The sequence below is a fragment of the Vulpes lagopus genome, chromosome 2 (genome assembly GCF_018345385.1).
Source record: "Vulpes lagopus strain Blue_001 chromosome 2, ASM1834538v1, whole genome shotgun sequence".
In the NCBI taxonomy this organism is placed as follows: Eukaryota; Metazoa; Chordata; class Mammalia; order Carnivora; family Canidae; genus Vulpes; species Vulpes lagopus.
Genome location: NC_054825.1, coordinates 50,918,936 through 50,933,768, shown reverse-complemented (window position 1 = coordinate 50,933,768; position 14,833 = coordinate 50,918,936). Strand labels below are relative to the sequence as shown.

General features: G+C 38.1%; 1 protein-coding gene across 8 annotated transcripts in view; it reads left to right on the top strand.

Annotated features, from left to right (window-relative positions):
* Positions 1-14,833, top strand: part of ZWILCH (zwilch kinetochore protein) — a 37,413-nt gene that overhangs the window by 19,234 nt on the left and 3,346 nt on the right. For 7 of the 8 annotated variants that reach the window (XM_041746094.1, XM_041746096.1, XM_041746097.1 and 4 more), the window contains 9 exons: positions 2,412-2,505; positions 2,972-3,021; positions 3,658-3,763; positions 4,298-4,377; positions 6,412-6,568; positions 7,295-7,323; positions 9,458-9,594; positions 10,735-10,830; positions 11,995-12,107. In XM_041746094.1, the coding sequence (XP_041602028.1) occupies positions 2,412-2,505; positions 2,972-3,021; positions 3,658-3,763; positions 4,298-4,377; positions 6,412-6,568; positions 7,295-7,323; positions 9,458-9,594; positions 10,735-10,830; positions 11,995-12,107 (862 nt within the window). Of the gene's footprint in view, positions 1-2,411; positions 2,506-2,971; positions 3,022-3,657; positions 3,764-4,297; positions 4,378-6,411; positions 6,569-7,294; positions 7,324-9,457; positions 9,595-10,734; positions 10,831-11,994; positions 12,117-13,552; positions 13,600-14,833 lie in introns of those variants that run through there. The other variant, XM_041746093.1, reaches the window with a different exon arrangement.

Sequence of the window (14,833 nt, the reverse complement as noted above, 5' to 3'; positions counted from 1 at the left end):
AGTGCACAATTCAGTAGTTTTTAATATACTTGCAGAGTTGTACAACCGTGGCCATACATAATTTTAGTCCATTTTCATCATCCCAGAAGGAACCCTGTACCCATTGGCAGTCACCTCCCACCCTCACCAGCAACTGGCAGCCACTGATTAATGTTACTTTTTGTAGTACTTTGCTCCTTTTCATTGGCGAACAGCATTCCATTGTATAGCTATCTCACATTGTGTTGATCCACTCATCAGCTGGTGACGTTTCTGTTGTTTCTACTTTTTGACTATTATGAATAATGTTGCTGTGAACAGTCTTGTAAAAGTTTTGTGGGACATAGGTTTTCACATCTTTTGAATGGAGTTGCTGGGTCAGTGTGATAACTCTGTGTTTAAGCTTTTGAGGAGCTGCCGAACACGATACCAAGCATTTCTAATACTTTTACCTCCTATTATTATTTCTCTGTTCATATAAAACTTGTATTTTTTTCTCACCTTTCTTTCTGGAAAGCTCTTCTTTTGGGACCCTTCCTTTGGGATTCCATCATACTTCTATCCTCAAGTCTCTGCTCTTCTCTCTCCACACCTTGGCAGAGAGCTTGTCATTCAGTGATTTGACTAATGCCTTTATGAGGGAACTCCAGACTCTTGTCTTGTAGCTGATGCCATTTCCCTTCCTTTTCACTTCCACCAGATTATTTCCCGATTGAGTAGACTGTTGTTGCCTCAAACTCAGTATTTCCAAACTGAAACTTGAGATCTCCTCCAGACTAGATCCCCTCAGAACCCACCCACCCCCCGGCCCATTTCTGTATGTGGTTCCACAATTCCTTCAATTTCCCAGGGTAGGAACCTTCTATTTTAGTTTAGTAAGAACTATTTCTACCACCACCACTAACTACCACAACTAGAAGCTGCCATCATGTACTAAGTGTGGTGCTGGATGGCACAGTTATTTTGCTGAAGACATCAGCAATTACAGAGTGGAAGACCTGATTCAGATGAATGTCTGTCATTCAAATGCATGCCTGTCTGACTTGAAAGTCCTTATGTTGTTATAATGTCCCTTATAAATTCACAGAATCTTGGATGTGCACGTGGCCATAATCTCTCCCAAATTCAGTTCCCTGTATGGGGATTAAGATTTTTTTCTTTTATTTTTTCCACATCTCCCTTTCTCATTCCCTCTCTCTAATAAACTTCTTTTCCCCCTTTTCTGATTGTCTGCCTATCTTAGTTAAAGTCCTTATCACCTACTTCCTGGACCACTCTAATGGTCATTTGTTTCTCAACAGGGACATAATGAGCATTTTAAGCAGGACCATTCTTCTTGCTTTGGGACCTTGTACACATTGCAGGACGCTTCGCATCCTTGGTCCTACCAAACTAAATGCTCAACGTGCCCTTGTGCCCCCAATCATTGTGACACCAAAAACTATCTGCACATTTTTCCAAAGACTCCTTGGAGGTGGAAAATGATTATCACCTCTGTTAAAAAAACATTGTACTTTCTCTTTTCCTTAGAATCCATCCTAGATATTTCTTTCTTTCTTTCCTTCCCTTTCCCCCTTTCCCTTTCCCCCTTTCCCTTTCCCCCCTTTCCCTCTGCTTTCCCTTTCCCTCTGCTTTCCCTTTCCCTCTGCTTTCCCTTTTTCATCCTAGGTATTTCTGACACGAATTCTTAACTAATTGATCATGTCATTTTCCTGCCAGAAAATCGACAATGCCTGTTGTCTTTCATTTGAAATTAAAAAATCTTTATAAGTTTTAAGATCTGTATCTGTATTTCCACCATGGCTGGACCTTGCCCCAACCCTCTTCATCTTATTCCATGTCCCTTCCCTGCTCTGCTGCTCATGGTGCCCACGTTTGAATTCCGCTGATGTTTCACCTTGTTCCCCTGGCTATTCCAATCTCCCTTTCCTTTAGTGGAGATATTGTATGTATAAGCCTATACATTTATATTATTTGTATATAAACTTCCATTCAGTTTCACATTTTTGTTCCCTGATTTTTGCACCTGGTTTGTCAGTCCTTTTTATCCAAAATTACAAGCATCTTCAAAGCAGTCTCATTAGTCTGTAATCCTCAGTAGCACTTATGCATGTGGCATCATCGTTAGAACACCATATTTGGTATCAGACTGCTAGGTGATGTCTTTGCGCTGTCAGTAACGTGTGACCTTGTGCAAGTTACTTCACCTTTCTTGGCCTTAGTGGAAGGGAGATGATGGTAATATCTGCCTGATAGGGGTTTTGTGAGGATTAAATACCATACTACATATAAAACACTTAGAACTGTTCTTGTCATGTGGTTAAACATTCAAGAAATGTTATAATGACTAATATCACATACATTCTTACTGATTTTTTTTTTTTTTTTGTAAAAAAATTTTTTTTCTTTTTCTTTTTTTAAATCTCTCTTAGGTTTTGGCTGATGGTTTGAGGACTGGTGTATCTGAATGGCCTGAGCCTCTGGAAGTAAAATCTGCTGTTGAACTTGTGCAAGAATTTCTGAATGGTCTTTGTTTTCCTAACTCATGCTCTGTATTACATACCACAGCTGTATTTGAGATAATAGGAAAAGAGGGATGGAACAGAAACTTTGAGCACCTACCATGTGCCCAACATTGTGTGTCATGGGCTCTCACTGTATCTCAGTTATCTCCACACCCCTGCTTGGTAGATGTTTATCATAACTTCCATTAGAGAGCTAATAATTTGTTAAAATCCCTGGTTGTACTTCTACTGTCCTTATTTACCTTTTGAAAACAGGACTGGGATGGAAATTATTTATTTATTTTTATTATCAATTAATTTGTTTTTATTGGAGTTCAATTTGCCAACATATAGCATAACATCCAGTGCTCATCCCATCAAGTGCCCCCCTCAGTGCCGTCACCCAGTCACCCCCACCCCCGTCCAGGAAATAATTTAGAAAGCAGAAAAATAGGATGTAGAGTTAATAAGCTTTTGCTACTTTCTAGACTTAAATAAGCTGGATGGATTTGGTGATTCTACAAAGAAAGACACAGAGGTAAGTAATTCTTATCAGAACTGTGCCCTGAAATAGCTTTAAAATTTGGTTTTATGGCTATTGTTCATGTCATACCATTTCAGCTGGATCGGGTACAGCCAAGGTAGCATTTTGAAGGTAGTTTTTTGTTGGTCTTTTATGTCAACACTGGTGATTATTTTCCTTAAGAACTAATAAATGCTTTTGAAGAGAACTAATACATATGTATTATTAATTGATCAACTAAAAAAAAAAATTGATCAACTGCAGAGAAGCAGAAATGACTATGTCCATATGCTATAAGATGCTTGTATTATACTAATATACTATAAAATGGTATGATAGTATGCCTTTCCTGGTATCATTAAACTAAATAGGTTGTCATTTGATAAAATAGGAAAATGGAGACAAATGTCATTTAATTAAGTATTTTTGCATTGAAGGAAAGTTCAATGCTTGCTTTGAGGCATCACACTTTTACAACAATTTTAAGGGTCCAGTTCATTTTGTGTCTCCTCATCAGTGAGCGAGATTGTAAAAAATTTGTTTCTATCTGTGGATCCCATATTCTTGGAGCAGCATTTGAAAGCTCACTGGCTTTGAACTATTTCTTTTCTTTTTTAATAAACTGAGTATTCTATGATGCTCTTTTTTCAGACAGTGAAGCATGACAGTGCTGCAGTTGACCGCTCCATTGAGTGTCTCTTCACTGTACGGGGGGATCTTGACTTTGCTGAGCAGCTGTGGTTCAAAATGAGTGGTAGTAGGTGTCTGTCATGATTGTGAAATAAATGTTTCCTGCCATTGGTTAGGTTTACTTTTAAGTCTTTGAAAATAATATAGGACTAAGTGTACTACTAGTCTTGTGTGGAGGGTTGGTTCGTATCTTCTCAAATTCATTTCTAGTGAGGTATTAGCACATTCTACTCAAGAACTGTACTAAGGCAAGATAATTCCTAGAGTCTATTCTTTTCTCTTGCCTTGAATATAAGACATAGATGGTTTTTATGTTAATATTTATATGAACCAAAACCTATACTTTAGTGGAATTATAACTATTAGGAAGAGGAAAAGATAGTCCTTAATATTGTACTGTATTATTTTGTGACAGTGAGTTTACTCTCTTACTGTAGAGGATGTGTTAATTTTTTTCTTTTTGGCTTGAATTTCTTTCCCCTTCTCCCCACCCAGAAGTACAGGTACTGTCTTCTACTTATTTGTGTATCCTTAATTTTGATGATATATCTGATCTGCAGAAATACCATGAATGTAATGTTGGACTGACTTGTTTTCCAAGGTGTGGTTTCATACCAAGACTTGGTGAAGTGTTTCACACTGATCATCCAGAGTCTGCAACGTGGTGATATACAGCCATGGGTAGGTTTAGTAGTGTTAGTTAGGACACTTTTTTTTTTTTTTAATAATTTTTTATTTATTTATGATAGTCACACACACACAGAGAGAGAGAGAGGCAGAGACACAGGCAGAGGGAGAAGCAGGCTCCATGCACCGGGAGCCCGACGTGGGATTCGAACCCAGGTCTCCAGGATCGCGCCCTGGGCCAAAGGCAGGCGCTAAACCACTGCACCACCCAGGGATCCCCAGTTAGAACACTTTTTAATTGGCATGGCTCTGAAGGTTAAGGCATAGGCCTGGGAACAGATTGCCTAAGTTTGAATCCAGCCCTGCTGCTTTCCTAGCTGTGTAAACGATTCTTTATGTCTCTTTGCTCCAGCTTCCTCATCTATACAGTAGGGGTAGGAAAAGTACCTACCTCATAATGGTGTTTAGTGATAAATAATTTAATTCATGTAAAGCACCTAGCTCATAATTAAGTGTTCAGTATTTGTGAAATAGTATTGTCACCATTGTTGCTCTGAATGATTATTCTCATATACTACTGATGAGAGTACAAATTGGGATAATCTCTGGAAAGCAATTTTGAATAATGTATTGAGGTCCTCAAACGTATCATGCATGCCCTTTGAATCATTATTTTTTTCTTAGGATCTACCCTAAGCTTATACACAGGAATACGTATTAAGATTTTCTATATTAGAATAGTCCCCACAGCCTCATTTATAGTAGCAAAAAATTATAAATGACCTAAATTTCCCCTGTTCATGGGTTAATGATACGGCCACATAATGGCATATGTAATCGTTGCTGAAAATGATGCTGATGGATGATGTGGAGAAATGCTTACAATCTGCAGTAAAAAGAAAGGACTATACACTATTGCATGAAGAAAGTAAATTTTGGAGAGAAAAACCTGGAAATATCCCAAAATGTTACAGCAGTTGCTTCTAGTGCTAAGGTTACAAGTGAGTTTTTTCAACTGCATCCTACATTTTTATACTTTATGGATATTTCATAATGAACTTGTGCTTTTACAGTCAAGAAAAAGGTAAGTAAAAAACTAGAAACTAAAAAATTCTTCATTTCATGGGAATTCTTTAAAGTATGGTAGCTGCCAATTCACGACTCCAAAACTTAGAAACCTTCATGGGTCTGCACAAAGATCCAGTGCAAATGAAGGCATGTCAGTGTTGCTCCTCACTGGGCAGTGGCGACTATAGGCATTTTAACCTCAGCCGCAGGGGATTTTCTCATGCAGCTTTCTGTGTTTGTGAGATGTTTGCGAGTATATCCCTGCCATGTGCAATGAGTGCAGACAACCCAGAAATTGTTTTTATTAAAACAAGGGAAATGCAGAAGGTTATGATGGAGACTAGAGATAATAGACATTAGTCTAGTGGACATATTAGTCTAATAGACATAGAAAATGCCCAATATTTAGGTATCTTTAGAATGAAGTGTTTAACATTTGGTACATGTGTTAGATCTATAAGTTCACAGTTCTTGATTTGCAGATCTAGTTAGATATTGTAGATCTAGTTAGATATTGTAGCCAAGGAACTCCTTTTGACACATGTGAAAACCACTGTAGAGACCACTGAGGAAGGGAGTTGGCCCACAGTAGCAGATGTTCTGTGCAGAGGAAGATACTCAGTATCTGAGTATACTGAGTATACTCAGTTGGGAAAGATGCCCAGTAGCCCTTAATCAGCTAGGAGAAAAGAGGTCCTGGTTACAAAGCTTCAGAGGATCAACTCTGTCTTCTTTTTTGGTGGAATTGTATCTGGGAGATGATAAATTGAAACTCTTTAGTTGCCTTGGCCTAAAGCAAATGCTATAGGAATGACACTTCAGGAACTGCCATGTTTGTAACTTAGACATAAGTTCAAACTTTTAATTTTTATTCAAATAATTGTTGGTATTAGGAGACTAAATATGCAAGCTTATAATTTTTAGTTCATAGCTAATATAGTTTGCTTCTGTTTTGTTTATTGGATTTGTTTATATTTTCATTTATGGCTTTATAATTTTTTCTTTTTTTTAAATTTCTAGCTCCACAGTGGAAGTAACAGTTTATTAAGTAAGCTTATTCATCAGTCTTATCATGGAACCATGGACACAGTTACTCTCAGTGGGACTATTCCAGTTACGATGCTTTTGGAAATTGGTCTGGACAAACTAAAGAAAGATTTTATCAGTTTCTTCATAGGTGAGTTCCTTTCTCAGCTCAAAAAATTAAAAAGCACTTCACAGTTGTCAGCCATAGATATTCACAGGCTTTTTCTTCCTACTTGGCCCTAGTCATTTTTTTTTTTTTTTAATTTTTATTTATGATAGTCACAGAGAGAGAGAGAGAGAGAAAGGCAGAGACACAGGCAGAGGGAGAAGCAGGCTCCATGCACCGGGAGCCTGACCTGGGATTCGATCCCGGGTCTCCAGGATCGCGCCCTGGGCCAAAGGCAGGCGCTAAACCGCTGTGCCACCCAGGGTTCCCGGCCCTAGTCATTTATAGCGCTGACTTTGCCTATGAATCACACTGTGAGACCAGTGCTTCTGTACTCTGGCACTTAATTTCCTTCTTGATAAAGATATTTGATTAAATATGACTCTAGTTTTTGTTTGCTTGTGTTTTGAGTTCAAACATTTTGAGATCTACGAGGTTAGTGTAGTAAATAAAAAAAACTTCTTTGTGGGATACTGTCTTACCACCCAACACTTAGTTGTTTTTATTAGAGGCAAGCTGTGATCATTTTAGAATAGTATTAATATGTATTTGTGGTGTAACATGCCAGAAAACTTGGCCATTTCTGAGTAACTATTTAGCTTGAGCATCTTTTTTGTATATGAACTCTGAAAAATTTTACTTAGGTTCCTTAACAAGTAATTGACAATACCTAATAAAGCTTATTTGCATTTATGTGTTTTTTCTTACTAGGTCAGGAACTTGCATCTTTAAATCATTTGGTGAGTTGGTTTTTTATTCTAAAGTTAGTGGGTTTTTTTTTTTTTTTTCTTAATTCATTCTACCTGCAGATACTAAATACTTATTCCATGCTAGCCTCTCTCCTAGGACCTAGGGAACAGATAGATAAGTAGACAAACCAATAAATAACCAGATAAAGTACTTTTTATTTTCATGATTCCCCCCCAGTCATTTCATTTGCCTGTTTTTATTTTAATATGATTTGACTCCAAACTTTTAACACAATAGTCCTTATACTTGGAGGCTCCTTGAAGGCTTATTGAATTGCTAATTCCTGGGCCTCAGAGATTCCATAGACCTGCAGCTCAAGATTATGTGTTTTAAAACAAATCATCTCCTACTTCAAACAATTCTGATGCTTTTCCCTTACTGTATTTGTTTTCTGTTACTGCATAACAAATTACAGTAGTCCCCACCTATCCGTGGGGAATACCATGGGCAATACTGAATCTTATATATACTGTGTCTTTTCCTTTTTTTATTTATTTTTATCTTTTTATTTATGATAGTCACAGAGAGAGAGAGAGAGAGAGAGAGAGAGAGGCAGAGACACAGGCAGAGGGAGAAGCAGGCTCCATGCACCGGGAGCCCGATGTGGGACTCCATCCCGGGTCTCCAGGATCGCGCCCTGGGCCAAAGGCAGGCGTCAAGCCGCTGCGCCACCCAGGGATCCCTACTGTGTCTTTTCCTATACACACTTACCTATCCTAAAGTTCGGGCACAGAGATTAACAGCAATAACTAAAAATAGAACAATTATAATATACTGTAATAAAAGTTATGTGGATGTGGTCTCTGTCATTCTTGCAATATCTTACTGTACTCACCCTTATTGTGATGTTGGAACATGATAAAATGCTGATGAGATTGAGGGAGGTAAGTGATACAGGCACTGTGACCTAGCATTAGGCTACTATTGACCTTTCAGAAGGACTGAAACCATGGAAAGTGGAACCTTGGATAAGGTGGGGGGGGCGCTTCTGTACCGCAAACTTAGAAGCTTAAATGAACACAGATTTATTACATCCCAGTTTCCCTGGGTTGGGCATTGGGCACATTTTAGCTGGGTCCTCTGCTTTAGGGTTTCACAAGGCTAAATCAAGGTGTCAGCTTGACTAGGGAAAGATAGTCTAAGTTCCCTCATTTGTTGTTGGCAGAATTCATTTCTTTGTAGCCTGATAACCAATGTGCCCATTTTCTTGCTAGCTATTGGTCCAGAGCCAGTCTCAGGTCTTAGGGTTTGCTTGTGGGTCCTTGCCATGTGGCATTCTCTCCAACGTGGCAGGCAGTTTGTTTCTTCAGAGCCAACAGGAGAGCATCTCTAATACTTCACTTTCTCTTAAAAGGCTCACCTGATTAGGTAGGTTGTAGTGATGATGACCAGGTGATAATCTCCCTTTTGATTAATTCAAAGCCGTCAGCTAGTAACCTTATCATGGAAGTAACAGCCCATCGTATTCACAAGTTCTGACCTCAGTGAAGGGGAAGGGATTATATGGAATGTGTAGTTTAGGCAGTGGGAATTTGGGGGCCATCACAGAATCCCACCTACCATATTTACCATGGAGGATTTCCTTAGGATGTGTTCTCAGAAATAGTATTAGGTCTGAGCATTTTTTGATGCTTGACATACATTGCCAAGTTTTATTTTTTTAAAGGGTTGTACCAATCTACCAATAATTGATGTGAATGGAACCTTATCAATACACTTGATTGATTTCTTTGTACTTGTTAACTTATTTTTAGAGGTTGACACTTCTGTCAACCTGGCAAGGGTATTGAAGTTAAGAGTTATCTTGTGGATTTGCCAGTCATTCCATCTGGAGAGCTTGGTGCGTGGTATTAGTTATCCACTCAGGCCTCCTTGGTAAGGCAGTTCTCAGATATGTTTTGACCAGAGAATGTAATGGTTTGCTGAGAACATTCTCAGTGACAACTTTGCTCATGATTTAGTCTGAAGAATAGCATTGAAGAGTGATAAACTCTATCTGGCTGCCTCAGTTTTTTTTTTTCCTATTAATCAGGCCTAGTTGAGGTTTAGCAAGCATAGCAATCTTTCTGAAGATGGTTCTTGTTCTTTAACTCCCTATTTTGCTTGTACTGTTTTTCATTCCAGGAATATTTCATTACTCCATCAGTAGATATACAAGAACAAGTGTGTCGTGTTCAAAAACTCCACCATATTCTAGAAATATTAGTCAGTTGCAAGCTTTTCATTAAACCCCAACACGAGCTCCTCTTTGCTTTAACACAGTAAGTATTGCTCTCTTGTTCCCTTCACATAAACATGTATTCTCTTGTGAAACAGCTGGAGCCAAAATATGTGCAGTTTTTATTACCAGTTAGACTAGAATCGGTACAGCCTGTCTTCACAGTAGCAGAATGCTTCTCAGTCCCTGTTGGAGTAAGGGAAAGACTTTGGATTCAGAAGGACTCCGGTTCAACCCTTGGCCCTAACACTTTCCGACTTTCTGAGGAAGTTTCTTTTCGCTTCCTCTTGTTTTCTCATCTAGAAACAGGAACTAGTAACCTCATGTGTTTGTTGTCCGGGTTAATGATGTTCATGTGAATGAAGTACCTGACACCTAGTAGGTAGGTGTCATGACTCTTCTCCTTTCTTTCCTTATACACTGGGGCCAAACTAATGATTGCTAGATCTTCATGTAGTAGTTGCATGGAACCAAATATTATTAGATTTCTATTTTAGAGATTCTGCTGGTAACTTTGCCTAGAAACAATTTGCAATGATCCTCTTAAGTGGGTTGCTGGTGTCTTACGTGTATTTGAAGCCTTAAATTGGAAATGAGTAAATTTACAATCTGGTGGAAGGGCTGACTTTTTTTCCCTGTAGAAGGAAATGTACTGTGGCCTTTCCTGAAATCAGAATTTATCTCAGTTGTAAAGGGAAAAATTAGAAATTGTTCACAGAATCTAAAAGATTTATTTTCATTAGAGATGAATACTGTAAATGAGTTAACTTTAATTCCCCAGAGTCTGAAAACCATGGAGGCTAAATATTTGTCTCTCTTTTGCTTCTTTTTGGTTTTCTTTTACTGATACCTCTTTTTCCCCACTCATTCCTTTACTTTGGCTCAACTTAATTATATTTTATGAGAAATATGTCTTCTATTGATTTTTAAAAATTGGGGGAAAAAAAAGTTGAATGAGATTTCCTTTCAAAGTCAAAAACAACCTAAATTTTGTGTGGGAGGGGGCATTGTTTTTTGTTCATTTACTTTCGTGTCCCTGAAATTACTCTTTTGTTGTTTTGGTTGGTGGTACTGAATGGAATGTTTGGCTTATGAGCTTTAGATTATCAGAAAGCCTTTATCTCCAAGAGACTTTTTTCCTAAAAGAGGTCCTTTTTTTGTTGTTGGTTTTTGTTTGTTTTAGATCCTGCATAAAATATTACAGACAAAATCCTCTTGATGAGCAACACGTTTTTCAGCTGCCAGTTAGACCAACTGCTGTAAAAAGCTTGTATCAAAGGTCAGCAATTTAATAATTATGTCTTAAGCCTGGCTATAATTCCTGGGCAATTTCTGTGTCCTTTCCCTGGGGATTTCATGACCAAGAGTTGTTCCACCTCTGAAACCTTAATCATCTCTATCCCACTCTTTGACTATCATCTGATAGTTCACCCTCTTTCTTCTCCCAGACCTTTCTTTTGTCTTTTCTCTTTCTGCCAGTGGGCCTCTAGTCTTTCATTTTTTCTCAATCTAATTCTTTCACAGTATAGGGCAGAAAATATAGCCAGAAGGGAAATGACAGATTGGAAAGGAAGTGATCAGGGTAATAATGACAAAGTCAAGGCTATGGCTGTGGGAGCGAGAGAAGCCTTGGGATTGGGGAGGTATGGGACTGTGAGGCTTAGGGCACAGATTGGCCATCCACATGGACTTTGATATTGCCTCAAATGATGGTCTCCTCAGCTCTCCCCTCTGCATGCAGTGTACTTGAAATTTCTCTCCTACTGAAGCTATTGTGTTTATACCCTCCCTCAGTTTGGTTCCCTCCTGGCCAAACCCTGTCATTCCTTGAAACTGCTCTGGCAGAGGTCTCCAGTGACTTCCTAATTGCCAAATCCATGGGACAACTTTCTAGTAAAAGAGTGTGTTTTAGCCCCTTGTGTAATTAGCTGGCCCACCAATTCATTCTCCTTACAAGTAAGTACTCACAAGGCTGTTAGGCATTTAACATTATTCCTTTCTGGGACCTATCCCCTTGCTTCATTTCTGTGACATAGCTTGTGTCTTAATTTTAATTCCATCTCTCTTGTCCACCTCCAAGACTGCCTGCTTCTCGTATGAGTTTTCACCAGAACTCCACTGTTGCCTCTTTTTCTTCTTACTTTCTGTCTTTCCTGGCTCATTGTATTCATACTCAAGGCCTTGCTTCCTCTGGGCCAATGATGATCACAACTCGCATCTCTAGCTTCTCTGGAGCTTTGGGCTGTGTTTCTGAATGCCTGTTAGATGTGAGTCCCTGACTTCAATGTCTGCTAGGTAGTTCTGACTCAAAACCCAAAATTTAGGATTGTGTCCTGTCCGTCTCTTCTTCCTCTATGCCTCTCACATAGGACTTCACTATTGAGTATAGAAGGAAGGAAATAACTGGGACTTTTTTCTTCCTTTGATGTTTTCCCTTCCTTAGTGAGAAGCCACAGAAATGGAAAGTGGAAATAAGTGGTGGTCAGAAGAAGGTGAAAACAGTTTGGCAACTGAGTGACAGCGCACCTGTAGACCATCTGAGTTTCCACAAACCTGGTAAAGATGGTTTGTCATCTAGTTAAATTATTCCAGTAGAAGAGAAACTGAATCTTTACTGGTACATTGTGATAGCTCTCATACTCTGTTTTAAATAATTTTCCTGAACTCTAAGTGTAAAACATACTCTGGGGGAAAAAATCCCTGGAAGAGTACTTTTTCTCATTATCCTGGATAGAGGAACCTTTTATCAAAAGAGGTCAAGCAATGGAATACAGGGAGTCAAAATAGATTTTAAAGTTGAAATGCCAGCTCATTCTTTTGTGTACTACTCTCAGTGATGATATTTCTGCCTTAATGTCTGCTCTGAGGGGCTTAAAGAAGGTTAATATTTCTAATATTCTATCAAAGATGGCCCATTTCAGTCAGAGAATGTGTGTGAGCCCCTGGTGTAATAAGGTGGCTCCAAGTATTTCTCCTTCAGCAAGCACCTGTAAAACTGTCATGGTCATGTATGAGGATTGTAGTGTGCTGTCCTCTTTGTATAGATCTTAAATGGCTGCATTTCAGATAACGTGAGGACTATCCAAAATCAAATCTGACAGTTTTAAGACAGAATCTGAAAAGATTTCAAAAGCCTATAGTCCACCACTGCTGGTTGTTGAACTATAGAACTAGACAGATAGTTCTCTTGTAGAGATGATACCTTGCAAAATTATTTCCAGAGAATGTTCTCTCCTCAAAATATTTTTTGATTCAAGCATAATGAAAACTTCTCTCAACCACAATGGAAACTTCTCTGTTCATATGGCTGAATGATAAAAGTCCTAAAGAAACTGAATAATTTAAAAAAAAAAAAAAAAAGAAAGAAAGAAAGAAGCTGAATAATTTTCCTGAGAACCATCAGTGAAGATCATGCTGTCTTTTCTAAGTGTGATATGAAACACGGAAGGTATAGAGCTTGAAAGTCAACCATATAAAGTTAGAAAAATGTCTGCATGACAAAAAATACCAGGCGCGAAACAAATGATAAACTAGGAAAATTAATTTTACAGCTCATGTTCAGAAAAGGGGCTACATTGCCTGGTATATAAAGAAGTTTCAAATAGTAAGAAAAATACGTTAAGAACACAATAGAAAAATGGGCAAGTAACACGAAAATTTTACCAAAAAGGAGTTTCAGATGTCATCTTCAGAATAAAAGGTGCTCAGCCCCACCTATGGTAAGAGAAATGCAAACTTACATTCCAGAGATATTCTCTTTCAACTGTCAGATTAGCAAAGATCAAAAAGTTTGGTGTCACAGTACTGGCAAGAATGTGAACAAGTAGCCTCACACATTGCTGGTTGACGTGTTAGGATGTATAGCTTCTGTGGAGAGCTATACCCACCAAAATTTTAAAATATGTTTTGTAGGCCCGTAGTTTTATTAGTAGGGATTTATTCCATGCATAAAACCCAACATGTACAAAAAGACCTATGAACAAATGTGATATTGTTTACAGTAGCAAAAGCCTGGAAAAAATATGAAGAGTGAGGCATAAGAAAAGATCTGGAAGGATACAATGAAATTTTAACCTGGAGGTATGGCATGCAGTGGGGGGAGGGCTTGTTCTCAGCTTTGAGTGAACATTAAAATCATTTAGGGAGCTTTTAAAGTCTTAATACCAAGACCAAGCAAATCAGAGTCTCTGGAGCTAACGCCTAGACATCTGTGATTTTTGAGGTTCTCCAGGTGATTCCACTGTGCAACTAGTTTGAGAACCACTAATTTAAGCATTTTGTTTTCTCTGCATAAGTTGTTTCAGGTTTGTTTTTAAAAAGACCTATATTTTATGATTTAAAAAAGTTTTAAAGCTATGAGCATATGTGATATATTTTTGGAAAATGCCATTTTTAAAGTAAGTTTTATTATAACATAAAGATCAAACCTGTTCTTTGAGGAAATTCGTGCAAGATTAAACACCTTTTTTTCAATGCTGCTGAATAAGTGAAATAGATTAAATGTACCATCTAGGCTCTTTGATGAAGATTACTTCAAAAAAGAGTGAGTTGCTTTGAATGTTTAGAGTTAAAACAATTTATTGATGCATTGTTTCAATGACTTGTGAAAATAGGGAATTCTTTTTTTTTAATAGGAATTCTTATGAAATTGTATATTTATGTGCTTGGAAAAGCGCTCATACTGCATTTTAGCTAGAACTTTATAACCTCTTCTACCCATTTTACGTTCTTGATGTGTTTATCTAGAAATTATTCAGTCACTTCCAGCCCAAAGTAAGACCGACTGGTGAAGGAGGCCCTCGTTTGTAAGCCTCATGGGCTATTCAAACAAAGGCCTGATTTTAAATATTAAAGCCCAGTCATGATTTATTTTTGCCAAAGATTATATGCATTTCAGAGGTTTAACTTTCTGCTTCATTGGACTGAGCACTTAGGTCAACTACTAGCTTTTCAAGGTATCTAATGTGTTACTGTTGAGTAAAACATTGAGATTAAAAGCAGGAACACTTGAGAAGAAATGTCAGGAAAGAGAATAATGATTTCGAGCGAATGAGGGAGAACAACAGTGTCTGAAGAAGTGGTACTTGCCCAGCAGGCACTTCGCAAATGATTGTTGGTAATGGTGAGAATGTGGAAACCAAAATATTGACCGCACAAGACTGGAAACATAATCTCATTTAAATGTTAATTGTACCGTCTTTTTTTTAAATACAACAGTCTTCAGGAGAGGAAAAAATGCATATGTGTCTGGCCGTAAGACTAGAAATCTCAAGTAGAAATTG